Source organism: Lathyrus oleraceus, chromosome 1 (genome assembly GCF_024323335.1).
Source record: "Lathyrus oleraceus cultivar Zhongwan6 chromosome 1, CAAS_Psat_ZW6_1.0, whole genome shotgun sequence".
Classification (NCBI taxonomy): domain Eukaryota; kingdom Viridiplantae; phylum Streptophyta; class Magnoliopsida; order Fabales; family Fabaceae; genus Lathyrus; species Lathyrus oleraceus.
In genome coordinates this window covers 18,465,728-18,492,745 of record NC_066579.1, presented here as the reverse complement: position 1 = coordinate 18,492,745, position 27,018 = coordinate 18,465,728, and the positions used below count along the sequence as shown (strand labels likewise).

General features: G+C 35.3%; 2 protein-coding genes across 2 annotated transcripts; both read right to left on the bottom strand.

The window, feature by feature from the left end:
* Positions 1-245: 245 nt before the first annotated feature.
* LOC127132068 (phosphoglycerate kinase, cytosolic) lies at positions 246-3,426 on the bottom strand. The gene is made up of 7 exons (XM_051060962.1): positions 3,246-3,426; positions 2,923-3,138; positions 2,517-2,594; positions 2,138-2,398; positions 1,375-1,692; positions 1,025-1,183; positions 246-657 (listed from the first exon to the last, which is right to left on the bottom strand). Exons 2-7 carry the CDS (start codon positions 3,115-3,117, stop codon positions 463-465), a joined length of 1,206 nt encoding a protein of 401 aa, XP_050916919.1. The 5' UTR covers positions 3,118-3,138; positions 3,246-3,426; the 3' UTR covers positions 246-462.
* A 19,001-nt stretch (positions 3,427-22,427) lies between these two features.
* On the bottom strand, positions 22,428-26,158 carry LOC127132002 (phosphoglycerate kinase 3, cytosolic). The gene is made up of 6 exons (XM_051060886.1): positions 25,539-26,158; positions 24,541-24,618; positions 24,148-24,408; positions 23,521-23,838; positions 23,251-23,409; positions 22,428-22,875 (listed from the first exon to the last, which is right to left on the bottom strand). Exons 1-6 carry the CDS (start codon positions 25,953-25,955, stop codon positions 22,666-22,668), a joined length of 1,443 nt encoding a protein of 480 aa, XP_050916843.1. The 5' UTR covers positions 25,956-26,158; the 3' UTR covers positions 22,428-22,665.
* Between the last annotated feature and the right edge of the window lie 860 nt (positions 26,159-27,018).

Sequence of the window (27,018 nt, the reverse complement as noted above, 5' to 3'; positions counted from 1 at the left end):
TTGTGATTTTCTAATGTAAAGAGTGTTTGCATTGTTTGCTCTTTGCTGTTAATTTTGGGTGGGGGGTTTTGTTTTGCTGTTTTTTCAGTCTACCCTTTGGATACTATGCTGGTGTTTTAGTTTTGTTCAATATAATACTGTCTCGTTAGCAGGAATCTCCATAACAACCTGTTTGATTGTGTATTAAATTTTTGCAGACCAAAAACCAGGGTCTCATGAATTATTATAAAAAAAGACAAAGCAAATAAAGCAAACGGGAAACAACTAAATAAGCACTCTTTAAAAATGAACATTATCCAGTAACAATTTGATCAAGCACCATGGATGCCGCAAAAACATTTTTATTTTTGAAAACTATCCTATATTAAGCCTTCTAAAAGAGCAGCTCTTTAGTGACAACCTCAATTAAACCAACATTGGTTGAAACCCAACCATTATAATATAACACAAAATACAACATGTTTAAGCATCATCAAGAGCAAGGACTCCAGGTAGTGGCTTCCCCTCAAGAAGCTCTAAGCTCGCACCTCCGCCGGTAGAGATGTGGCTCATCTTGTCTGCTAGTCCAGCCTTCTCCACGGCGGCTACAGAGTCACCTCCTCCAATGATGGTTGTTACTCCTTTGCCACTTATTTCTGCCAGTTTCTTGGCTATGGCCTGCACGCAGAAAATAAAAGAGAATAATCATCAACCACTAGTGCAAAACTACATCAAATCAAAATTTAAAAACTTAAATATCAGTTTGTACCAGTCTCCTAAGAGTGTAATTGTTCAATTTCAACAAAACAAAAAAAACTAATCAAAGCACACTGGTTCTTTATAGGCTCGTGACAGATTCATGTTTACAACAGATAAATGGTCTGCCAATTCGAAATTAATGTGCAACAATTCAAAAATAGTTAATGATTTATAAGAGCTCGTTCAATTCAAAAATAGTTAATAACTTATAGACATTCAAAAATAGTTAATAACTTAAAAGACATTCAAAAATAGTTAATAATTCAAAAACGCAAATCATTCATACCTCTGTTCCTGCGGCAAACTTATCAAACTCAAAAACACCCATTGGTCCATTCCAAATTACGGTTTGACTCTTGTCCAATGCTTCGTTAAATGTTTTGATGGAATCAGGTCCAATATCCAATCCCATCCAACCATCAGGGATGCTTGATGCTGGTACAATCTGAACACAAATAAACAAAAGCTTTAAGTATACATCAAAATTTCCTTGATAGAAAAATTGTCAAAACATCGGTGTAAGCAATCCTGGATCGCAGAAAATAGCTATTTGTTCATAAGCGGCTACACTGCCACACTACAGCACAGCAATGGACATGATAATACTAAACCCAACTCCCACAAAAAGCTTAATACCTTGTCGTTAGCATCAGCAGAAAACTTGTCAGCTATAACCACATCAGTTGGAAGCAAAAGGGAAACTCCTTTAGCCTTGGCTTTCTCAATAAGTGAAGTTGCAAGACCAAGCTTGTCTTCCTCCACAAGAGAGGTCCCAACTGAATAACCTTGAGCTTTGTAAAAGGTAAACACCATTCCTCCACCAAGCAAGAGAATGTCAACCTTCTCCAACAAGGATTCAATAACTCCAATCTTGGAAGACACCTTAGAACCACCAACAATGGCAGCAAACGGTTTCTTGGGGTTTGACACAGCTCCAACTAGATAATCAAGCTCCTGGAACAATTGAACATTACAACAGATCAATCAACAACTACAACAATCACCAAATATATTTGTTATCATTGCGGACAGCAGAAAATAGTAGTAATCAAATTTGGCTACAAAACATTGCTATACCATGGCTATAGCCACTATTTGGCAAAACTTTGTACTAAATAACGCTAGCGTTAGTAGTGTTAGTGTTGTCAATTACGGATAGCAAGACAATAGAGGATTGTTAAAATTTCCTCTCTGCAATAGTGCTATAGGAAATATTTGACAACTTTATGAACAAAATAGAGTATCACGAAAAATAAGGGTTGGTTCAAACCCCACTACAATGAATAAATATCACGAAAATAGTGATTTTCACCATAGTTCTATAGCATTGCTTCTACTATAGCCGCTAATTAACAACACTGTAAAATATATCATGGAATTACATTTAGTTCCAAGATACCTTCTGCATGAGGAATCCTGCAACAGAGGGCTTCAAGTATTTAGCAACACCTTCTGTAGAAGCATGAGCACGATGGGCAGTGCCAAATGCATCATTCACATAAAGATCGGCAAGGGAAGCCAACTTCTTGGCAAATTCAGGATCATTCTTCTCCTCTTCCTTGTGGAACCTCACATTCTCTAAAAGCAAAACACCACCTTCTGGAATTTGTGCAACCAACTTCTCAACCTCCTCACCAATACTGTCACCAGCAATCGTAACCTATAATAATCAAGAGAAATCAACATAATTAAAAAAAATAAAAAAGTAAACCAGCAAATAAGAATGGTTTGATAGAATCCCAAAATAGAACAAACAGATCAGTTTAGTAAACACACACCTCGGATCCAAGAAGTTCAGACAACCTTGGTACAAGGGGCTTCAAACTGTACTTAGGTGTTACACCCTTTGGACGTCCCTGAAAACAACACATTCAAGAATTAATTTCAAGTTACTACTACTATCAAACATTCATAGTTTCTCAAACTCCTCTTCAATACATCTCAACATTGAAATATGCAAAATAAGCAAAATTAAAACAGAAACCACATACCCATTACTTCAACCTTTAAATTAAAATATTTACCGGATCTAACTCAAATGGAAAATTAACTTAAATCACAACAAAAGCCATAACAACAACACCGAATCTTTGCAGCATGATTAACAAAGATAAAACTAGTAAAAGTAATCAATCTAATGAAAACACAAATTACAGTCATGCAAAGAGAGTATAGAAGGGTTACCAGATGGGAGGAGAGGATGACTTTAGCACCATAACCAGTCAAGTACTTGATGGTAGGAATAGCAGCACGGATTCTGGTATCATCGGTGATGTTCAAGTTATCATCCAAAGGAACGTTTAGATCAACCCTAACAAAAACCCTCTTTCCCTTCAAATCAGCTTCCTTCAATGTTCCAACGCTTCTCTTTGTCGCCATTTTCTTCAACTTTACACAAATCTGAAACAATGAATCAATCACGTTGAAATTCAAGGAGAAACAAAACGGATCAGAATCAAAAAGAGGAAAACGGAGTGGAAATTTGAGAGTTTGGTGGCGGAACTTACAATGGATGGTTGAGATCGGAGTTCGGACACTGACTGTAAGAAGGAAGGTTCTGGAATATTTATAGAGAGAAATGAGACTCGTGCGAAGCGCACGTGTGAGATTGTGTTTGTGTTTTGGTTTTCCTTGTTTGGGAAGCGCTTTTTCTTGGGTGACACGGTGGGCGCAGTGGAACTTATAATCTGTGGACTATTTATGGAGAGAATTCACTTGTTTGTATTTTTCTTTTTCTTTTTCTTTTTCTTTTTTGGAAAAGTAAACTAATATTACTATAGATTGATGAAAATTCACTTGTTTGAATTAATTTATAGAAATTGAAAATTCATTTGTTTGTATTAATTTATAGCATCTTTAATAGGACACCTTAATGACTTTCTTAACTTTTTTTTCATTATTGAAACTTGATTTTTTAATTTTAAAATATTTTTTTTATAAATCAAATATCTTTTATGCACAATTATAATTATAGAGATTAATTTCTCAAATTGTGTAATACCATAATAGGTAACTGTGTAATCCCACGATAGGTTTTAAGTTCTTTTTTAAAAATTTAATATTTTTGTGTATCCAGGACTGGATTCGAACCTATGATCTCTGGTTAAGTTAGAAGATACATCGTGATCTAAATGCTTTTGGATAATTTTCTTTAAATATTTGTCATATTCCAATTTTATCCCTCATTCAATAAATCAATGCATTCATCGTGACATTTGTATCATGTGCATAGTATAATATGCATTTCATCTCGCACAATGGCCAAAATGTCGATCAGAATAGTTTTTCGAATCTACAGACAGATTGTTCGGACTGATTCTCAAATGTACATAAAGTTAGCGGGTGGAAAATTTCAAAGTCGAGCTTGCAAACGTCGTTTTATTAATCTATGGTTTGTCTAGTTTAACCTGACGTGCTCGTTTTATTTTTTTGACTATTTTTTTATCGCATTTTTATCAGCCTAAGCCTTTTAGTCGATCATTTTTTATTTTAAAATTTGATCAAAACTTTATGTTTCTGAAAATTTTATTTCGCGATAATCATTTTTGTGCATTCAGTTTATTTTTTCAAACATTCTTGCACGTATTTTTTATTCATTTTAATCCATTTTATTTTTATTCTTTTGTCACAATATTGAGAAAAAAAATAGAGACAAGTACATACTCATTTGATTTTTATTTGTCTCTATTAAAAAAAAGTTAATTTTTATTCTATTTAATTGTTTAAATTTTTTTCTTATTTCCTAAATTGTTTAAATGGTATTTTGGACACATTTGTAAATCCTAATTTTATATATATATATATATATATATATATATATATATGTGTGTGTGTGTGTGTGTGTGTGTGTGTGTGTGTGTGTGTGTGTGTGTGTGTGTGTGTGTGTGTGTGTGTGTGTGTGTGTGTGTGTGTGTGTGTGTGTGTGTGTGTGTGTGTGTGGTGTGTGTGTGTGTGTGTGTGTGTGTGTGTGTGTGTGTGTGTGTGTGTGTGTGTGTGTGTGTGTGTGTGTGTGTGTGTGTGTGTGTGTGTGTGTGTGTGTGTGTGTGTGTGTGTGTGTGTGTGTGTGTGTGTGTGTGTGTGTGTGTGTGTGTGTGTGTGTGTGTGTGTGTGTGTGTGTGTGTGTGTGTGTGTGTGTGTGTGTGTGTGTGTGTGTGTGTGTGTGTGTGTGTGTGGTGTGTGTGTGTGTGTGTGTGTGTGTGTGTGTGTGGTGTGTGTGTGTGTGTGTGTGTGTGTGTGTGTGTGTGTGTGTGTGTGTGTGTGTGTGTGTGTGTGTGTGTGTGTGTGTGTGTGTGTGTGTGTGTGTGTGTGTGTGTGTGTGTGTGTGTGTGTGTGTGTGTGTGTGTGTGTGTGTGTGTGTGTGTGTGTGTGTGTGTGTGTGTGTGTGTGTGTGTGTGTGTGTGTGTGTGTGTGTGTGTGTGTGTGTGTGTGTGTGTGTGTGTGTGTGTGTGTGTGTGTGTGTGTGTGTGTGGTGTGTGTGTGTGTGTGTGTGTGGTGTGTGTGTGTGTGTGGTGTGTGTGTGTGTGTGTGTGTGTGTGTGTGTGTGTGTGTGTGTGTGTGTGTGTGTGTGTGTGTGTGTGTGGTGTGTGTGTGTGTGTGTGTGTGTGTGTGTGGTGTGTTGTGTGTGTGGTGTGTGTGTGTGTGTGTGTGTGTGTGTGTGTGTTGTGTGTGTGTGGTGTGTGTGTGTGTGTGTGTGTGTGTGTGTGTGTGTGTGTGTGTGTGTGTGTGTGTGTGTGTGTGTGTGTGTGTGTGTGTGTGTGTGTGTGTGTGGTGTGTGTGTGTGTGTGTGTGTGTGTGTTGTGTGTGTGTGTGTGTGTGTGTGTGTGTGTGTGTGTGTGTGTGTGTGTGTGTGTGTGTGTGTGTGTGTGTGTGTTCAATGTTTGTTTGACAACAACCTAGATCAATAAGCCACACACGACACTAGCTTACTTGGCTGGTTGTGAATTCAAAGAGAAGAAAAAGAATAAAGGCCACGTGGTAAAAATGGGGAAGAAAAAACTGAGTTTTCTTTGAGAGTATCTTCCTTTTCGTGTCTGATTCCAGTTCTCGTTAACCACCACCTTTTTGTACTTCCATCCTTAAAACACCAACCATTTTCTCTTCTTCCACTTCATATTTCCTCCATCACAATGAACAAACTCTTCAAAAATCACAATTTCATGCATGATCCAAATCTCAACAACTTAAAACCCACACATTTCTTCGAAGAAAAATCATCATTTTATCTTTTTCATTTTCTCTCTTTGATACCACATCTCAATACACTCCCATTGTTACCAGATAACCTCCACCGTGACCACTTTCTTTTCCGGTCACGCCACCTTTGTCATTCACAACACAACCTCACGCATAACTATCTTACACTAAACAACCCTTCCTCGTTGAAAAACAAATCCCATGCAACCTTGCATCCTCGCCATCATGCATCACTATAAAATTTCAACTAAACACAATCTAAATACTGAAGATGTGAAAAACACAAGAAATGAGGGGGTTTGAATTGGGTTTTATAAGCAAAAGTTTTTTCCAAAACAAGAACACCACTAACAAGTTAATAACAAAGAGATAAAACACACAAGTATATCCTGGTTCGCTTGAAACTCAAAGTTAATCCAGTCCATCCGCCAAGGTGATTTTGCCTTATACATAAGGATTTAATCCACTATAATCAACAGATTACAATAAACATAAAGAATAACCTTCTTTGTCTTATAAATGATCCAATTAAACCTTAGTCTCCTTAAGGACTCACAAAGAACAACCTTCGTTGTCTTCTTAAGGATAACCTCCTTAAGGAATCAAACAAATAGTTTGAATAATATTTTGTGTGTTACAAGATGCTTCTACACAATCAGATTTTACACAAATGAATAACAAACACTTAAAGAAAAATTGTGTACAAAAGAATGATAGTTTTTCACAAAGAAAATAATTTGTCAAAATATTTGTGTCACCGGCGTTTTTCTTCAAGTCTCCAAGTCTTGCTTATATAGCATAAGCATATAACCGTTGAAGGGCAAAATGGAGAAAGCTCATTTGAGCGGTTGTCCACTGTTAGATGGGAAATGAATGATATTGTGTATTTTCCTTTGCTCATAAAACCAGTGACAAGTGTGATGTATAATAGTGTCCTTGTCCACGAAATCAGATAATGGAAAGGATGTTCGATTTGTACTATGTACTATTTGATCATGTTCTCATTTTGATATTATCTTCAATTTCATTGGTTTCTGATGAAAGTTGATGAAGCATGAAATGAAGAAACATAAAGTTGGATTCATAAACTTCAGAATCTTCAAAGTCTTCAAAATCTTCAGTCAGAACCTTGATAACTTCAGTCGTCTGGCTTGAGATCTTCAGAATCTTTAGCTACATAATACAACTTCAAAAGTTTGTCATTCTTCAGAAGTTGGTGATCATAGTCACGTCCAGAGGCATGAACTAGGAGAACATTGAAGCAGAAACATAATGTCTTCTCATAAGCTTTTGATGAGTGAATCAGCACAAAAGCAGAAAGAACATTGCAACAACAATATTGAACGTCTTTCAGAACTTCTACTAGTTGGCGCAGAAAGCGGATTTATAACACATAGTTCAGAAACTGATGACGTTCTACATCATATATTCAGAATCAGAACTGGCTGTTAAAGCTACATAATAATAAATCATTAGGGTACCAAAAATATTCTCACACAAATACAATATTGTTATCATCAAAACTCAAGATATAGATGCAGAACCAAATATTGTTCTAACAAAAACCACTCACACTGCTACTCACCAAACCAACATAAACCAACCTGCCCACTTACACCACCATGCCACATAAATCTTCCATCGATCCCAACCTCTACATACAATTTATTAACCGTCATCACCACCACCTTTTTCTTCACCATAAACACTTCATTTCTACCAAACAACCACACTTCATTCCGCTAAACCACCACCACTAACAACACGTTCCTCTCCATTACACAACACACTTTATTACCATCCAAAGAAAAATGTATCACCCTTTTCTTCAAAACCAACACAAACATCTTTCATTGCTCACACTTACATTTCCTCCATCTTCTCAACGTCGAACATGCACAAACTCTGAGTAATACACCTCCAAGCATAATACCATGTCCAAGTTTGAAAACACAAAAATGTGAACTCGATATGAAAATAAGATACTTGCACCATGTTTGAACCACCAACTCACGGCGACGTCAGAATCTATAACAACACCATTATGCCCCACCGCGACACGGAAGCACAACCAATGATTATGACACCGTTTCATCTTTTCGGTACCCCTTTTCTCACTTTTTTTTCATGATTATTGCCATGAGTTTTCTATGTTTCGGATATCAAACTTATGTTTTGAGTTGAGAGTGTTTTAGTTTGTATTTGATAGTGCAAAGAGAAGAAAGAGAGAGATGGTTAAGAGTTAAAAATGATTGAAATGTTAACAGAGAGAGTGGGAGAGGAAAACTTTGAGTTTGTTTCAGTATTTCTTCATGTTTTATGTTTTCACTTTGTTATTTTATTTTATTTTTTCATTTTTAATGTCGTGCCATGTGGCGTTTCTAAATTGTTCTAATTTAAGGGTGTTTGAATTTTTCTTTTAAAGGAGGCGATATCATATGCGCCAAAGTTTGGTATTTTGCATTCATTTTTATTTATTTTATTTTATTTTATATTTTATTGTTTAGTAATGTTAATGTTATTAGGATTAGTATTAATGTTGGATTGGATCCAAGTTAACTTGATATTTGCACCCTGGCCTAATCATTTATACACTCTTTTTTGTTTTATTTTATTTTTCTTTCTTAATTTATCTATTTAGATTAGTAATTGATTGGTTAAATGTCTAGTTGATTAGTTGATTAGTTTCTATTTAATTGTTTCTTTTAATTACTAAGTGGTTTGTTTGTTTATTTGTTTAGTCGATTTTAATATGTTTGTCGATTAATTGGGTAATCTCATGTTCATACTCTCACACATCTAAATAATCATGATCAACATCTCACTCATTTTCAATCAATTCAAAATCATTTCAAAACCATTAAACCATTTCCATTTTGTTCGTAACACAAATAAATGTTTGATTCAACGTCAAGATGTTTTCTCAAATAAATTCAAAATGACTAATAAACAACTTTGACCATTTCAAAATTGAAAGAAAAAGACTACTTGGGTGAAAGGTCTAATCATAGTCCCAAGTGTTAGACCTAAGTTGTAAGAGCTTGCAAGTCATAAACATTTGTCTTTCGCTAAAAATTTCAAATGCGCCTCTCTTTCTTAACAAATTGGAAGAAAAAAACTACATGGGTGAAAGGTTCAATCATAATCCCAAATGTTAGGTCCAAGTTGTAAGAGCTTGTAAGTCATAAACGTTTGTCTTTCCTTCAAAACACTTATAAATATTCAAACATTTTTATAATAAAATTTGAAGAAAAAGACTACATGTGTGAAAGGTCCAGTCATAGTCCCGAGTATTAGACCCAAGTAGTAATTACTTGCAAGTCATGAATATTTGTCTTCCAATCCAAAAAGACATTCAACCAATCAAACTCTTTTTTTCGCTGACGTGCGATTCCAAAACATTTTCATAAACGAAAGATATTTTTGTCTCGAGATGATACAAATCAATGCTTCATTCACAACCGTTGAGTTGAGATAAGTGACATTTTTCCATGAATGTTGATACATATAAATTCATTTAATGTGATGCAAACGCCCTTTCCTCGCCTGTTTTGGGTAAAATAATGTTTTTAGTCAATTGATACAAAATAACTTTTGCTAAAATCGACCAACAAACAAACATTTTCTATCCAGAACTACATAAGTCTTGAGTTCTTTATTGCACTCAAAGATACGTACGAGCGAGATTCAAAGTCTCGTCAGACACCCTAATAAAAAATAAAACTTTTTGTCATATTCTTTTTCCTTTTAATAACTCTAAAAATCTAACAATTCTAAGCTAACACTAACACATACAACTAACCAAACGGTTCCCATTGAGTACAACGGATGTGAGGGGTGTTAATATATTTCCCTTGCGCAACCGACTCTCGAACCCTGATTTGGTTGTGACGACCAATATCATAGTCGTTCTTTTAGGAGTTTTATCGATATTTTCTTTTTCCCACTTTGAGAATAAATAAAGTTTGGTGGCGACTCTATTACTCTCATTAATGCGGTTCTGAACAGTATGCATATCTTCATATTTTCTTTCTATAAATCCCGTGTGAAAGTGTGGAAACAAATTGATAAAATTCTCTGGAAATTTCTTTGGGGTGGAACGGATGAGAAATCAAAGATTCATTGGGTTAGATGGGATCTAGTGTGCAAAGGTAAAGAATCATAAGGTTTTGGTATCAAGAGCAATGAAGAATTCAATTTGGCCATTTTGTCTAAATGGAAGGGGAGAATTTTATTTGAAAATGAGGCCTTTGGAAGAAGATTATCAAGACTAGATACGGTGATTAGGAACGTCAAATACTTACGGATCAATGTTGCAGCAGCCAAATTCAATCATCAACTTGGCAGAAGGATGTGACAAAAATCGGAGTCTTATCTACTAACTTGAGTTTTGATTTTACAAGTTCAAATTTTTACAATCTTGGAGAGGGATCTCATACCCTCATCTGGTCTGCTAAATGGTGCGGTACTACACATTGACAGAATTATTTCATATTTGTTTGCTCTCAGTAAAGCTAAATGAGCCTTCTTGATTGACACGGAAAGTTGATATAATGTTGTTTGGAGTTGGGGTGATTATGGGATTCATCGACAACATCTTGTCGCTGCTAGTACGCAACAGTTGTAGGATTTTTTTTCTTCTGCTTTTATTCTTGTCGTAGGTGCAGTGGATACTGTAATTTTGGGAAATGCTGAATCCACTCTTTTTTCAGCAAAACAAGTCTATGAATGTTTCATGGAGGCTAAGATTTAAGTAATCATGGAGGAGGATCATTGTAAGACATTTCGCTCTCTTTGAAAGTCGCTAGTTTTGACTAGAATTAAAGTTTTCAGTTGGAAGGTTCTCTTGAATATATTGGCCAGGAGAGATCAACTAAAAAAAGAGGTTTGTACCTTTCGATTCAAGAAAGATATGTGTTTTGTGTCTCCAATTGGAGGAAGATTTAAATCACCTTCTTAAATTAGCTTTATTATTAAAATCAATGCATTAAATTATTTTCTTAACTTACTACCTGAATTGACATCACGCAAAAATGAAATTAGTACTAATAAAAAAATAATTTGTGTTGTAGAACATTCGGTGAATTGAGTAGAAAACAAGCGTAAAAAAGATTCAACGTTCGCAAAGGAAAATCCGTAAAAGAAAAGGACGGAAAAGAGAAATTCCAAAGGATATTCCATTCAGCATATCACTTTGAAATTGTTAATGTAATTAAAAAACTGCTTCAATTATACGCAACTTTGGGGACCTACTTCTGGCTCGTCTTATGTTTCATGCCACCTGACGCAAGATTTTCCATATTTCTCTTTTAAATAAATATTTTGACTTTGGATCCTCCTCACCTCTTCTTTTTCTTTTGCTCTTTCATTGTTTTTTATTTTCAAAATAAGTTTTGAAAGATATAAATAGTTATATTATAGACACAAACTCAGATAAAAATCATTTAGGCACACAAGATACTACTATTTAATTATTTTAAAAATATGTAAATTTAATTCTTTCTCTTTTATATATTTTTCATATTTGTGTGTACTTAAATGAATTCCATTTATACTTATGATTTTAAGCAACTGTTTTTCGTTTTGATATTACCTATTTGAATCGTTTTCTCTTTTACTTTTCAAAATATATTTTGTAAAATTGTTTTAAAAAGTGTTTTATAAAAAGAGAGTAAATATAAAATTGTTTGGTAATATACTTTTCGAAAAAAATTCAAAAACAATTTTAAAGATGAGAAAATAAATAGTTTATTTGATAAGTTGATTTTTAAAATTATTTTATTAAATAATATAGAATTTGAATTTTTTTATTATAAGTGGATTTTTAAGATCATATTAATCCATTGAATATTAATTTGATAAAAGAAATTGACCTATATTTCAAATATCGATCAAAATAATATTTTTTATATTGATTAATTTTAAATTTTTGGGTTGAAAATATTTAAACATATATGCTAAAATTTAGTGATTTAATTTTCTTTGAAGTTTTAGTAATTTAGTAATTTTTTATATTATACGAAATAAGATGTTGGTTTCAGGATTTTGTCCATTTTGTATCTTATATATAAGTTAATGTAAATACGGTTGGTATGGTGGAACTTTGTTAAATTACCTTGTTAGGTTATATTATATGTATGTGAAAAAGTTGATGAAATGAATTATCATCTCGGATGTGAATTTTAGATTTTCTTTCTTAAAATAACCAATTTTTTTAAAAACAATTCTAAAATAATCAACAATACATAAAAAAATATATCAAAATAACTAGGTTTAGAAGATAATGCGTCAGTTGAGTTAGCGCACTCATAATGAATTAAGAGGAGGCGTCAATTCTATTGACGCATGCATTGACCCTCATGAGGAGGCGTCAATGCTCCTGACGCCTAGGTGTGCCTTGTAGTGAGGGCGCCAATTCATTTGGCACATGCATGTTTTTTCATGTGGGCGCCAATCCCTCAGGCGCCTGCATGTCATGTATAATTGATGTCCAGTCCCTATAAATACCACGTCTTTGATGCAATATTTTTCACTCAAAATCATCTCCTAATACCATAATTTCTCTAGTTCAACCACCATCACCTTCAAGTTTCTCTGTTTTAACAATGTTTACATACATTCAGAAACGAAATGCTGATGTAATATTTTCTGCCGTTGCGGCTCCGGTACAAATTCGACTTTGGAACACAGATACGTTTGAACGTCTTAATTAGACGTTGTACAGCTGGTTAGAGGGAGAAATTGGAGAGAGTGAAAGGATTAGAAGAATACAATGACTTGTGTCCAGGTTCAACCAAAACAGAGAAGTGCGCGAATGAGTGGATATTAAGACCGACCAAGACGCTCGTAGGATGATGCATTACATGTTCAAAATTGTTTTGATGGTTGTAATCGCATAGTTCTTGTATTGTATTTGTTATAATTATTTGTGTTACTGTTTATGTAATGGTACTTTCGTCACAAACGTCTAATATGGAATAAATTTAGTTTTTCATATATTGCAATAGAGGTACATGTGAATTTATCTGGTTGTGCTCGTTCCAACACTATGACAGTTATTACGATTATGATCTGGCTGACGACATGAACTACATAGTCTAACCATTTTGTTCGCCGTATCCATTTCGGTTCGAATTCGGGTGCTGTTTGGGCGACCCTTTTTCTTCCTTCGCATAACTTCGGTGTGTCAGACGATGTCCCCTTGATATTCTGGCCAATAATCCTCTTTTGCCACTACGGAAAAACTAATTTTATAAACATTTGAAAGGTTGACGACTTTGTAAACTTCAGATAGCAAGTAGGATGGATCTCTTCGAACCTTTGAGCATGCCGCAATTACATGGGAGCGGGGGTACAAAAAGCTTGGAACTTTCCGCAGTCGCACAAACCTCTATCTAGTTCGACTCTGTACTGTCCCATCGGCAAGCCCTCATTGTGATCCGTGGACTCGGCAACACTATACCAACCTTTAATGCGGTCAAAGACCGTAACCACGTGTGTGTTTGCTTTGGCAGCTTCATGTCTAATGAATTTCATTGAAGCATCACCGAACAATTGTCCAAATTGCAACACTGAACTCCATTTTGAGCGTCTGGTTTCAAATAGCGCCCCTAGCCTGAAATATGTTGCCTGCACCAAAGCGGTTATAGGTAGGTTACGGATGTCTTTGAAGACAGAGTTCAAAGATTCCACAAGATTTGTTTTCATGTGGCCCCAACGTTGACCGTTGTTGTATGCCCTAGTCCACTTTTCCAATTGAATACTATCGATCCACCGTACTGCATCTTCATTTGACAATCTTATTTCCTCGCGGTAGTGTTTGAAAGAAGGTTCTGATAATGCGTAACCTACATTAACAACCTTCTTCCGCAACGTCTTATCTTTGATTTCCCGCATGAATTTCTGAGCAATATGTCTAATACATAACACATGCGTCGAAGGAGGATTTTGTCAGCCGTTATCAATGTTATTATATGCACTGATGATTGAAGGGTGTCTGTCGGGGATCAAACATAGGTTAGGCTGAGGTGCAACGTGCAATCAGAGATTTCTTAGGAAAAAACTCCATCCCTCAGCAGTCTCCCCTTCAACTAGGGCAAAGGCGATTGGAAAAATGTTGTTGTTCCCATCTTGTGCCACTGCCATCAGTAACGTTCCTTTGTATTTTCCGTACAACCATGTACCATCAATTTGTATAATTGATTTACAGAAAGAAAAACCTATGATGCACGGTTGATACGCCCATAAGAGACGGTGAAATAATCCATTTCCAACAGCACATGTACCGTCTGGTGTATACGCGGACAATGTTTCCAACTTGACAATAGTCTCGGGAGCATATTGTTTTAGAGCCAACATGTATTTTGGAAGTTGTTTGTAAGACTCCTCCCAATTGTCAAACACTTTTTCAACAGCCTTTGTCCTATCTATCCATGCATTTCTATATGATGGAGTGTACTCGTACTCTGCCCTAATATGCAAGATTATTGTACTCACCTTTAACGACAGATTGTCGCCAATGACAGATAATATTTCATCGTATATTAGCTGAGAGCTTAATTTACGATGATCCTGCATTGGGTTTGTCAGCATGCATGTGTGATCTGGACCCATTGATCTAATCTCCCAAGACTCGATCCTCTTCTGATACAAAGCTGACAACCTAAAAAGGTAGTGTTCATTCGGACAATAAACTTTATACCTCGATGCGTCAGTTCTATTAACTCTGAGATCAGCTGATAGTTGCATGTGGAATTTCTTGGTGGCTTTTACACATTCCTCTTTTGTGCGAAATGTGTCTCCTTGTTTCAAAGATCCTTGCATTTACATGTAAGGATTGTACCATACATCTGATGAAGGTTCATTTGAACCCAAATTCAACCTTGTCATGTGTTGGGGGTGGACAGTATACATGACTTACTAGTATTGGCTCCTCTTCCTCATTAACGTTCACCATTGAATCAACCACGATCTCGGCTTCTTCTTCTTCGTCATCTGGAACATTCACCTCAGCTTGTTTGTCATCAGTCTCATAAAACACTTGTGACTGATCAATGAACTGAGACACTTGTTGTTGATGTGGTAATATGTACAACTCTATATCGTTGTAACCGGATTGTTCGTGACTGACAAACATATGTTGAACATCGTCATCATCTTGAATCTTCTTCTAATAAAACTTTACCTGGTTTTCTGCAAACCAAACCGGATTTTTATAGATGATTTGGCCCACATTAATGCACTGCAATTTCTTTTCTATTCTTTGTTTCAGATGTGAAAAATTTGATCGTCGATTTATTGTAAACCGAGTTACCTCTGTGCTTCGAAAACAAAAACCGAACAACTGATGATCAAATATTTCACCTTCGACATGGGCACTGATCATGTAATGTTGTGTGGAAGACATTTTGTTTAAATATTAAAATCTAAGTTTATTTACTAGAATTGAATGCATTTCTAAGTTGTTCATCTGCACAACATAAATAGCGTTGCATCGATCACTTGGTTTGTCTATACAGACTTGACCACGCATGGAGTGAAAAGAATCCACATGCAGTGACAAGAGTGACAAGAACACACATGCACCCAGGGAATCCAGGAATCTCTGAAGTAAGGAATCTCTGAGCTCTAATATTCCTAACAGACACCCATTCCCTAGGTGACATAATGCAACTTTGGCGCCAAGAGGAACGATGCCCGTTCACTTCAAATGAACTAAGGCGCCACTAGGAAGGGCGCCCCTTCCCACTCCCTACACTAAGGCGCCAAGAGGAAGGGCGCCTCTTCCATGCATGTGAAGAATAACATGCAGGCACCAAGAGGAAGGACGCCTCTTCCTTTGCATGTGGATTATTTACATGCATGCGCCTAGGTCAAAGACAAAGGCTATGTGTAGTCTGCATTTTGTCATTCCATTGTCTACTTTTGCCGTTGCATGCAACCAATCTCATTCTTCTTAGGTTGCAAACCTACTAACTCATTCATCTATAAATAGCTTTTCATTTCAACAATATCAAATCATCTCCCTCAATACTCATCTATATTCTTCTTTGTCACACTATTTCTCTACCGCACTCAAGGTCTGCAACATCAAATCATGTCTTTGTTGACTACGGGTGATGAACACTCGAGAATATCTCGGAATTTGTATGTTATCTCTCTCTTTTTACTTATTTTGTTTTTTATTCGTATACCTTTGTTATCTATGTTTTTCTAACTTCTTATACATTTGTCTTTGTTGATTATGTATTTCTTCTTCTTATTGCATTTCTTACTTTTTTGTTATTAGGATCCGAAGCGTTTTAGATGTCGTGTACATGAATATGTACCCCACGATCCTTTAATAGAACCATATATTAGAGGATGTGGATTTGGAAATCTACTCAACATTGTTTCGTACTCGGTGGACTACAAGTTCATTCTTGCTTTGTTGGAGAGGTGGAGACCCGAGACCCACACATTTCACCTTCCAATTGGTGAGTGTACCGTCACACTTGAGGACGTGTACATGTTGTTGGGTCTCCGTATAGATGGAAAGTCTGTCAATGGTAGAGTTAACCAAGACAACTCTATCTGCAATGAATTATTAGGTGCCCCTTTGTTAGACGACGAAACTGAGGGAGAGACATTTGGTCAAGCAAGGGGGCAAGGTATAAATTTAAAATACCTTAAACAATATTATGCCAGTATAGTATTGTCTGAAGATTCAACTGAGTACGAGAAAATAATAAAAACTCGGTGTTATTTATGATTTTATTTGGTAATTTTTTGTTTCCAGAAAGTACAGGTAATTCTGTAAATATAATGTATTTACCTTTATTACGCAACATTAATAAGGGAAACACATATAGTTGGGGTTCAGTTGTGTTGGCCTATCTATATAGTGCAATGTGTAAAACTGCAAAAAAAGAATACTTGTACTTTTTTTCATGTGCGTATTTGCTTCAAGCTCGGGGTTGGTCAAGAATGGCGTCGCTTGCCCCGATAAACGAGCACCCATTCGTGTTCCCGTTTGCAACCAAGTAAGTCTAACACTTTACCGTTTAGTTAATTATATTTTATATTATAATTAACAGTAAATGATATTTTTCACTTTTTTTATCTAAGATGGTCAGTAAGGGGGATGAACTACAATAGATGTCCAAAACACGCTATTGTAGTTATCTATTGGACCACATTAGACATGACGATGTAATACTCCTACACAACTATATTTTAATTTAAAAATACTTATCAAATTATTTTCCATCTAATCGTTTCGTATTGTTTTACAATTTATCTTGAGGCCATATCTGGGTCTGGATCATGATGTGAACCATGACGATGCTGCAGTTTGGACAATAAAGACACCGATTATCCATTTCACTACGGTGGAAATGCACCAGAGTGACCGGGTTAAACTGCAGTTCGTCATGCTACAACAGATTCCAGAATCTCCCACGTGTTTGGGGAATTGGCATAAAAAAAGGGTTGATGCACAATGAGATTATTCTGACTGGAGAGACTTTGCAAAAGAGATGTGTCGTCAATAGAGGAATCGAAGACAACACATCTTAAACGAACCAGTCATCCATGGTGAAAGACCGACTCAACAATATATTGCATGGTTTAAGTCGGTAACAACTCAATAATTTGATTCTGAGTCGCGGTATTTGATGGATCCACGCCAACTTGCTTCGTCATCGTACGCTCCATAACAATTCCCCACCCAACACCAATGTGAATCCACCCAAACCCAACAACCAACCACACAGCATCAACCTACCACATACGCACAACAACCAAACACCCAACCTTGCAACCCGTTCATGCCATCCACCTAACAACCAACCATCCAACGTCGCAATCCATTCATACCACTCACCAAAACACAATACCAAGAATCAAACCCCGCAACCACAACCGTCTATAGCCCAGATGATTCATATGGGTCACTTCATCGTAGCCCCCACCAATGACCACCCAAACATCCCATCAACATAACACTCAACCATTGTTTAACTATAGTACGCCCTAGGAACCATTGCTTCGTTTCCAAAATGACTCAATGGCCCAATTTGGGCAACTATATCGTCCCCAATCCACCCAACCCCAACGACCTAACTACGATGACATGGGCACCGAACTCCATTACGGAAGCGCTGTTGGCCAGAGCCCCTCCGGATATTGGGAATAAATGATGACACATTTGTCAAATACCACTGAAACTTTCGTCGGACCTTCCCACCATCCATCGCTCGATCAGGTAAGCACACAAAGACCTCAAACACCTCAAGAAAATCGTGGGAGATCTCGGAGACAAACTAATGCATATGGATGTGGAACATGGGGACGTTATAATCGGGTCGACCATTAGTTTATTGTCAGTCCAATATAACCAATTATTACATCATCAATAAATTTATTTATTTCCATTTCTATTTTTTATTTATTAAATAAACAAAATTAAAATCAAAAAAATCAAAAAAAAATTACAAGGGGTGTATGTGCCAGATGAATTGACACATACACCAGCCATTGCACCTAGGCGCCAGGAGCATTGATACCTCCTCATGAGGGTCAATGCATGCGCCAATAGCATTGGTGTCTCCTCATGAGGAGCCCAATGCATGCGTCAATGCTATTGACGCCTCCTCTTAATGCTTTGTGGGTGCGTCAATTCAACTGGCGCATCCTATTCTAAACCTGGTTATTTTGGTTTTTTATTTTTTGAATTCTTGATTATTTTAGATTTTTTTTTGAAAAAATTGATTATTTTAAAAAAAAATCTAAATTTTATATCATGTATGGAGATTTTTAAAGTAATCAACAAATTTGAATATTTAAACATCAAATATATTAGTTAATACGGTCATCTAAAATTTCTCATTTGAGCATGGTTTTAGATCTCTCAACACATATATCGATATAGTTAAATTTGTTGAAAATTTGATGAGTTTGAATATTTTGATATATATGTGAGTATATTCTAGATGAATCAATTATCCCGGCCCCCGTTCATTTGGAGGTCCGTTCTAATTTAAAAAATAAATCTAAATTTTTTAATAAAATGTAATTATAATAATTAAAAATGACACATCAAAAATATAATTATATATTAATAAAATATAAATTTAATTATAATTATTTTAACTTTAAAACTATCTCATTTTTTTATATATCGAATTTTTATCATAATATTTTTTTGATTTAATAAAAAAAAATTGACGTTCCAAAATTCGGGTCCTATTTGTAGAACTTATTGCTCTTGGAGTACATGGTCTGCCTTGAACCTGAAGAGATACATTTTAAATCAAATAAGGACGAACCTACTACCACTGATGAATACGAGATTGGGCAGGATGTACTACTGCAAAAGATGCAAGATGAGAATGATCTTATCTGCAATTTGACACAAAACAAAGGCATGTAACTGAGTAGGTGTTTGCAGAGCAAGAAGCTAAAGTTCAACAGTTGCATGCAGACAAAAAAAATGAATATATATATATATATATATATATATATATATATATATATATATATATATATATTCTCAAATAATAATTATTGGGATGATAATAAATTTGAGGAATATGAACTCAGACAGTTAGGCAAGAATAATATAATACAAACCAAGTTTCTTCAAAACCTATAACATACTTTAACAACTAATTTTAAAGACACTGATGTTGATTCTTATGACCTTGATACTCAATTTCTCAAGTTTAGGATGTTATTGAGTGTTCAAATTAATTGATTATCTAAATTATCTATATTCATATTTAAATTTAATTATTAAAAACTAATTAATTATTAATATAATTTTAACCAAATTAGTCAAAAAAATTAGTCAAATTAGTCCAAAAAAAATTCCTTCTAAAAATAAATAAAAAATTTATTCTTTTAAAACAATATTTTAATTTTGAAAAAAAAAAACGTTTTCTGGAAAAAAGTTAAAAATATATATATTTTTCAGTAAATAAAAAAAAATTATTTTTTTTTTCAAAATATAAAAAAAAGTTTTTTTTTCTGAAAATAAAAAAATATGATTTTTTTAAAATAAATATTTTTCTTAAAATAAAAATTAAAATATATATTAGTATATAACCATTTTACAAAAATGAAATCCGATTATAACAATTGATTTTAATAATCGGTTATAACATATGAATTGTTAATGTTTATTGGTTGGTTATGGAAATGAACCGTCCATCAGCATCCGTCATCATTGTATAAATTTGACAAGCTTTTTTTTATGAAATCAAGGTACTTTTGAGTAAAATATGAGTTGATGTGAAGAAGAAATTAAAAAAATATAAGAAGAGAAAGAAAACGAGCAAAAGTAGATTTAGAAGAAAAAAGAATCAAAAATAAGCATTTTAGTCCCTGGAACTATCGCACTCATGATGCATCTGTCGTGGCCACGATGAAAAGTCATCTTGATCGTGATTCTTTACATTGTGGTCGCGATGGAAGCCTGATTTGACGCGTTTTAGCAGTTTTAAAAGGAAAAGATAGAGACTTTTGCGAGGGTTCCGAATTTTAGAAGGAGAATTGGACGACAAAGCAATATTGGAGCTCAAGAATTGGAGTTTTCATCATTGAAAACATCTTATTCGTTGATTTTTATGGATTGTTCATCTAAACTCATGGTGATTTATTGTTTAACTACGAGTAGCTAGATTTCAATTGATTAGGTTTTAGGAGATGAACTTAACGTTATTCTATTGGATTGTATGATTGTTTGATGTTATTTGCATGATTTGATTATATATTTTTTGTTTAATTATTTTTATTCTTATTGTTCTTTGGGTGTTGACGAACTCACAAAGTGAATTTAGATGAGTATGGATTACAGACTCTAACTCTTCCGATATGATAAAGTAATCGTTTAACTTAGTACTTAACTAGGGACAAGGAATTATAAGTTCTGACTAGGGAATTCATGCACATAGATCGTCAAATTTTTGTATTCAACCCGTCTAAGGAATTAGAGAATTGTACATTAAGGGATTGGGTACATGGTATTATTAATTCACTGTAAAATTATAAAGTCTTATAAAGTCAATTCGAGTAAAATCTTGTGCTAGAGGATGTACGTAGTATGTGAGCTCCTCGTCCATGGAGTGCGGTATACAATTACATCCCAATGACTTTATAGAGTGTTTCATCCTTACATGGCACCAAAGCTAGAAGGAAATCCCATAAGTCGGGTCATCGGGTATTATTAGAAAAGAAACAAGCAATGACGGATCATGTTGTGGATGTATTGTCTATGTGTCACCGTATTGTTACTATTAGGAGAGAGATCATAGATAGAAGAGAGTTTTAGGAAGAACACTCTTGAAAAAGTCAATCTACAAACAATCTTAACAGATACATTGAATACATTCGAGTATAGGAGGTAGAGGAGGAACATGGACGTTAGACATGTTTGGTTGTATTTTATGAATGACAAATGCATAGTTTATGAATGAGTTATGAAAATTTGATCTTAATTAAGAATGACTTATGTATATTATTTATTATGTGAATAATGTGTCATTTTTAAATGATATGAAAAATTCTTCCTATTTACTGCAAAGGATTCATAATATTGTTGAGGAATTTGTCCGAATTTTAAAATCCATATCCACCCATTGATATAAAATAACCAACAAGGATATTTGTTCCAAGGATTTGTCCAAATTTTAAAATCTGGATTAAACCCTATTGTTATGAAATAAAGATCCAACCAATGTGTATATTACTGTCTAGAAATTTATCAGAATTTTGAAATTCAAATTCACCCTTTTATTTAAATCACACAAACAATACATGCAAGCGAAATATTTGATGGATGTGTCTTTTTGGTAAGAAATTTGTTGTATAATTCTTGCATCCGGATTTAAATCCCTAGAGTGAAAAAAAGACATTTTTGGTTTTCCACACGATTAATGAACAGTACATGAGGTGTAGTGATCTTAGGTTGCTCATAAACCTCTCTAAAAAGTGTCTTTCACATTATGTAGGTAGAAACATCTAAGCACCACCCGTATCAAAGACCACATATCTAGGATGAAAGTGACTCATGGAAAAAAGAAGGGATGCTGTTCAATTTTGTGGCTTAGGATCATCGAAAGAAAACCAGATACAACATGATTTAGGACTGTAAAGTCTAGTTTGCCAACCATAGTTATGCAGCTCAGGTTTTCTAAAGCTCCGTGAGATCCACTGACTTTCCCATCATTCAATGCCATCTCTCCACATAATGTGATTTGTCAATTGTCATCATAGGCTAATATTCAACCAAAAATTAGTGGCAGAAACTTGAGAGTTCTAGACTGATTCACATGCTTTCATTTGACACGGAAAAATAAAGATAAGTAGTCCATTCGAAACTATAAGATAAGTAGTCCATTCGAAACTTCAAATTAAATTAAACAAACTCTAATGCTTAATTTAAAGTTAAAAACAAGCAATGCCGCAGTAAATCTAAAACTAGATTCATGATCAAATATCAAGAGTGAGACATAGGATGAAGGATAAATGTTAAAAACTTTTATGGCAACAACTAATGGATGATTTATTTGAATTTATGGCTCTCAGCCTAGGTTTACAGTTACAAGCAATTTATGTGCGAAGAGAATAATAACTCAGACATGATAAGATTTACACTAACAAACTCGGAAGGATCCTACAACATAAGCTCTTTTACAAGGTTGCAAGAACACTCGACACCGAGGGTGGGAAAAAAATTACAAACTGAAAACTGTCTTACACAGCAACTGGTGTGGCTTCGTCGAGAGCAAGGACACCTGGAAGCTCTTTGCCTTCCAATAACTCCAAACTTGCACCACCACCAGTGGATATGTGGCTCATGACTTCAGCGACTCCTACTTTCTCCACAGCAGCGACGGAATCTCCTCCTCCAATAATAGTTGTCACCCCTTTTCCACTGAGGTCAGCCAACTTCTTTGCAATAGCCTGAAAGAAGGGTTCAAAATGTAAATTCTGTAAACAACTGCGGAAAGTAGAAAACTGAATATGTTGTAGTAACTGCAGATGATATTTGAATTGTCCCAATTCCAAAATAATACTTTTGTCATGTGAATGAATAAACATACAATTTGCAAAATGTACATGTCACATTTGGAACACTGACTCCTACTCTATGAACCACGGACACAGACACGGACACAACACTAACACATAAACACTCACTGATAATAATTTAAGAAAATAGAGCATGCATCATAACTCCTACTGCATATTTATGAGAGCATGCATCACTATGTAGTGGAGATATTATGACTGCAAACATTTTCAAACTCAAACACTATATGTGAGGTTCTTGCGTACCTCTGTCCCAGTAGCAAACTTGTCAAACTCGAACACTCCCATTGGTCCATTCCATATGATGGTTTTGGTGGTGTCCAATGCTTCGTTGAATGTTTTAATAGAATCTGGACCAATATCCAATCCCATCCAACCATCGGGAATGGCAGATGCTGGCACAATCTGAAAGGGCCAATGCAGAATTTAGGTTCTTGGGGCAAACACTTTTGAACAAGTAAAAAAATGCATAGTCATAATGTTCATTGCTTATCTAAAGTAGCTTAGGAAACAAACCTGGCTGTTTGCATCAGGAGCAAATTTGTCTGCAATCACGACATCACTCGGTAACAAGAGTGACACCCCCTTTGCCTTGGCTTTTGCAAGTAGTGTTGTAGCAAGATCCAACTTATCTTCCTCTACAAGGGATGAACCAACTGAGAGACCTTGTGCCTTGTAAAATGTGAAGATCATCCCTCCACCGAGAAGAAGTATGTCAACTTTTTCTAGAAGTGACTCAATCACACCAATTTTAGATGAGACCTTGGAACCACCCACAATTGCAGCAAATGGCCTTTTGGGGGTTGATACTGCCCCAACAAGGTAGTCAAGTTCCTAAGACATTAAAATATGCATGAGAAATATATTTATTATAAAATTGATTATTGATCAGATATATATTGAACTAAAAACATGAACATTAAAGGCTCATTTACTTCTCATGTTTCTTTTTTACATTTTCAATTCAACTAATAAACATAAGAGTATAGATCCAATATTTCTATCATCATCATCATCATCATCTTCTTCTTCTTTTACAATTTTAAAAAAATAGATTCAGCATTTTTACAAATTTTGAAAACGTCAAATCATTTTAGATAAGCTAATGATAATTATTTAGTAGAAAAGGAGAGATAAACCCACCTTTTGCAAGAGAAAACCAGCAACAGATGGCTTCAAGTATTTAGTGACTCCCTCTGTTGATGCATGTGCCCTATGAGCAGTACCAAAAGCATCATTCACATACAGATCTGCTAGTGCGGCGAGCTTTTTTGCATGCTCAGGATCGTTCTTCTCTTCCTCCTTGTAAAACCTTACATTTTCTAGAAGAAGAACTCCTCCGTTTGGAAGGGAAGCCACCAACTTTTCTACTTCTGGACCAATACTGTCATCGGCCTTAACAACCTGTCAATTATCCAAATGCAAGAAAAGGGCAACAGTATTGTAATATCCATCAAACGTTCAACAGTCATAAATTATTAACCTTCCCTGTCCTTTAATCCATTCCTCAATAATTGTTAACCTATATAAACATACCTCGATTCCGATGAGTTCGGATAGCCGGGGAACAAGAGGTGCCAAGCTGTATTTGGGAGTGACACCCTTTGGCCGTCCCTGGAAATTTCACCAAAAGCCACAGTGAATCAACTTACAAGTTCAAACCAAAATGAATCAATTCTAATCAGATTTTGCAATGTAAAATTACATTAATATTTATAACAGGAGAATCTATCATGCCTAAGCCTCTATAGAAACTACACACTTTATATACAGATTTGCCTCGTCCAGAGCAAAGCATGCACTTAAGCTAATGAAACATGAAATCTCTTAATTGAAAATTCAACCCTTTACATTTCAATAAAACGAACTTACATGCATTACCTAACTATAAAGCTATTAAAATCTACTAAAGCTTTTCAATCATCAAACCCACGATAGCTTCAAACTTTACAATCTAAACTGCATCCCTTACTAACTTCCCATCCAAATTAAAACCCAAATACTTCATTAGTAAGAATTCCAGGTTCTATCACTATCTTATTTTTGCACTACCGTTTCTCCATACCTCATCATCTCCGTAATCATATTCAACACCTATCTCTCAATTCGATAGAGATATGTTGATATCTACAAAACCCATTGCCTATTCCTTAACCCAAATTCAACACAAACTTTATCAAACTGCCTCAAAATATCTTCTTTTTTACTTCCCAGCAACATTGATTTCCATTAACAAATAGGAAAGAAAAAATAAAGTATCTTTATTCGGACACAAGTTACTCAAATTCAACACCTTTAAAACCAACGTCTTTACTAACTACCTCTGAAAAAAAATGTGTCAGCGCCAGTTTGGTGTTTCTGGTATACGTGCTTCATAGCTAACTACTCACTAATCAAATCCAAGTTACTCCTACATGGATCATACAAATTTTTACATTGTGAAGTACTAAGCATTGACAAGTTAACACTAACACCTAGATAGTATTAATAATTAAGGAAAATGAAAGTGATTGAATACAGAAAATGAGAGATACCAAGTGACTGGAAAGGATGACTTTAGCGCCATTCTTAATAAGATATTTGATAGTTGGTACAGCAGCACGGATCCTAGTATCATCAGTAATATTCTGATTATCATCAAGAGGAACATTCAAGTCAGCCCTGACGAAAACCTTCTTTCCTTCCAAATCCGCCGCACTCAAATCCCCCACACTCTTCTTCGCCATGGACACTACACCTCTCACTCCTTTCCCGCTCACTGTCCTCACCTTGGACGCCACCTGCAATGCCAGCAAGGGATCGGCAGCCGAGAAACCTAGTCGGCGGAGCGGACGGGCGCCAAGGAATGAGGAGGAGAGGTGGACACGGGAGGAAGATGGGGTTGCTGATGAGGTGGAGGATTTTGCGGTGGGGAGGAGGGAGAGAGTTGTGGGTGCTGTAGCTGAAGCCATTGTAGAGAGAGAGAGAGGGAGAGTGAGAGAGTGAAGTGGATGAAGGAAGTTTTTTGAGGTTATTGTAGTGATGTGAGGTGGAAATGAATGGACGTGAAGACCAATGGAAGAATGGTTGGGTGTGGTTTGGGGATTTTGGATTTCTCTTATCGTTGAGGAGAGGTTCTAGATCTTCTTTGCCTTTTTTCCTCGTATATTTTCATTCCACACGGTAATCTCATGCTCTCTCTTTTTTAGGTATTATGCTTTAATTTTTACTAGAATGATCAATTTTATAACGACACAAAATATAAAAATCAATCTTCTATAATATTGCATCTAGGGTGGACAAGCAACCGAGACCCGACCCAAACCGGAAGCAACCGGAAATAAAAATTATGGCAAGTTAATATGGGCTAACGAGTAGACGTGCAGTTTGAACTGGACGTGCAGTTTGAACTGGTTTGAAATGGACAGGTTCGAGTTGCAAAAATTCAATCGCAGGTATCCTGACCCGCTCTAGTGAAACACCTATACAAAACTATGTCGCTTTACAAAATTATATCATTTTACCCTAGGTTTAGTGGAGACTCTTACTCACCACCACAACGCCACTCATTCTCTTATTTCTCTCATTCTCTCGGTCGCAACAAGCAAAACTACCATGAAACCCTAACTTCAAATCTTCTCTCACACCACCAGTCCACCACCGTCACTCACCATCACTCACTATCAACCACCATCAAACGAAACCATTGTCAACCATCTTCTTAAATTATGAAGTTCGGTCACTATCAACCATTTGTTTGTACATCATTCGTTAACCATCAAACAAAACCTAGTTTCTCTTAACTTTTTCAGAGGTAAAATCTAAAGTATTTTTAGAGGTAAACTTATTTTCATTACATGTTTTTGTTTATATATGAACTATTTTCATAGGTAAAATATATTGTATGTGTCTTCTATTGAAGTTTTCCTGTAAAATTTATTGGGAGTTGAAGAGGAAAAGTGTTTGAAAAGGGTAGTATGTTAGGTATGTTATCAAATAGATAGAGATATTGTATGAGAGAGACAAGTAGATGAA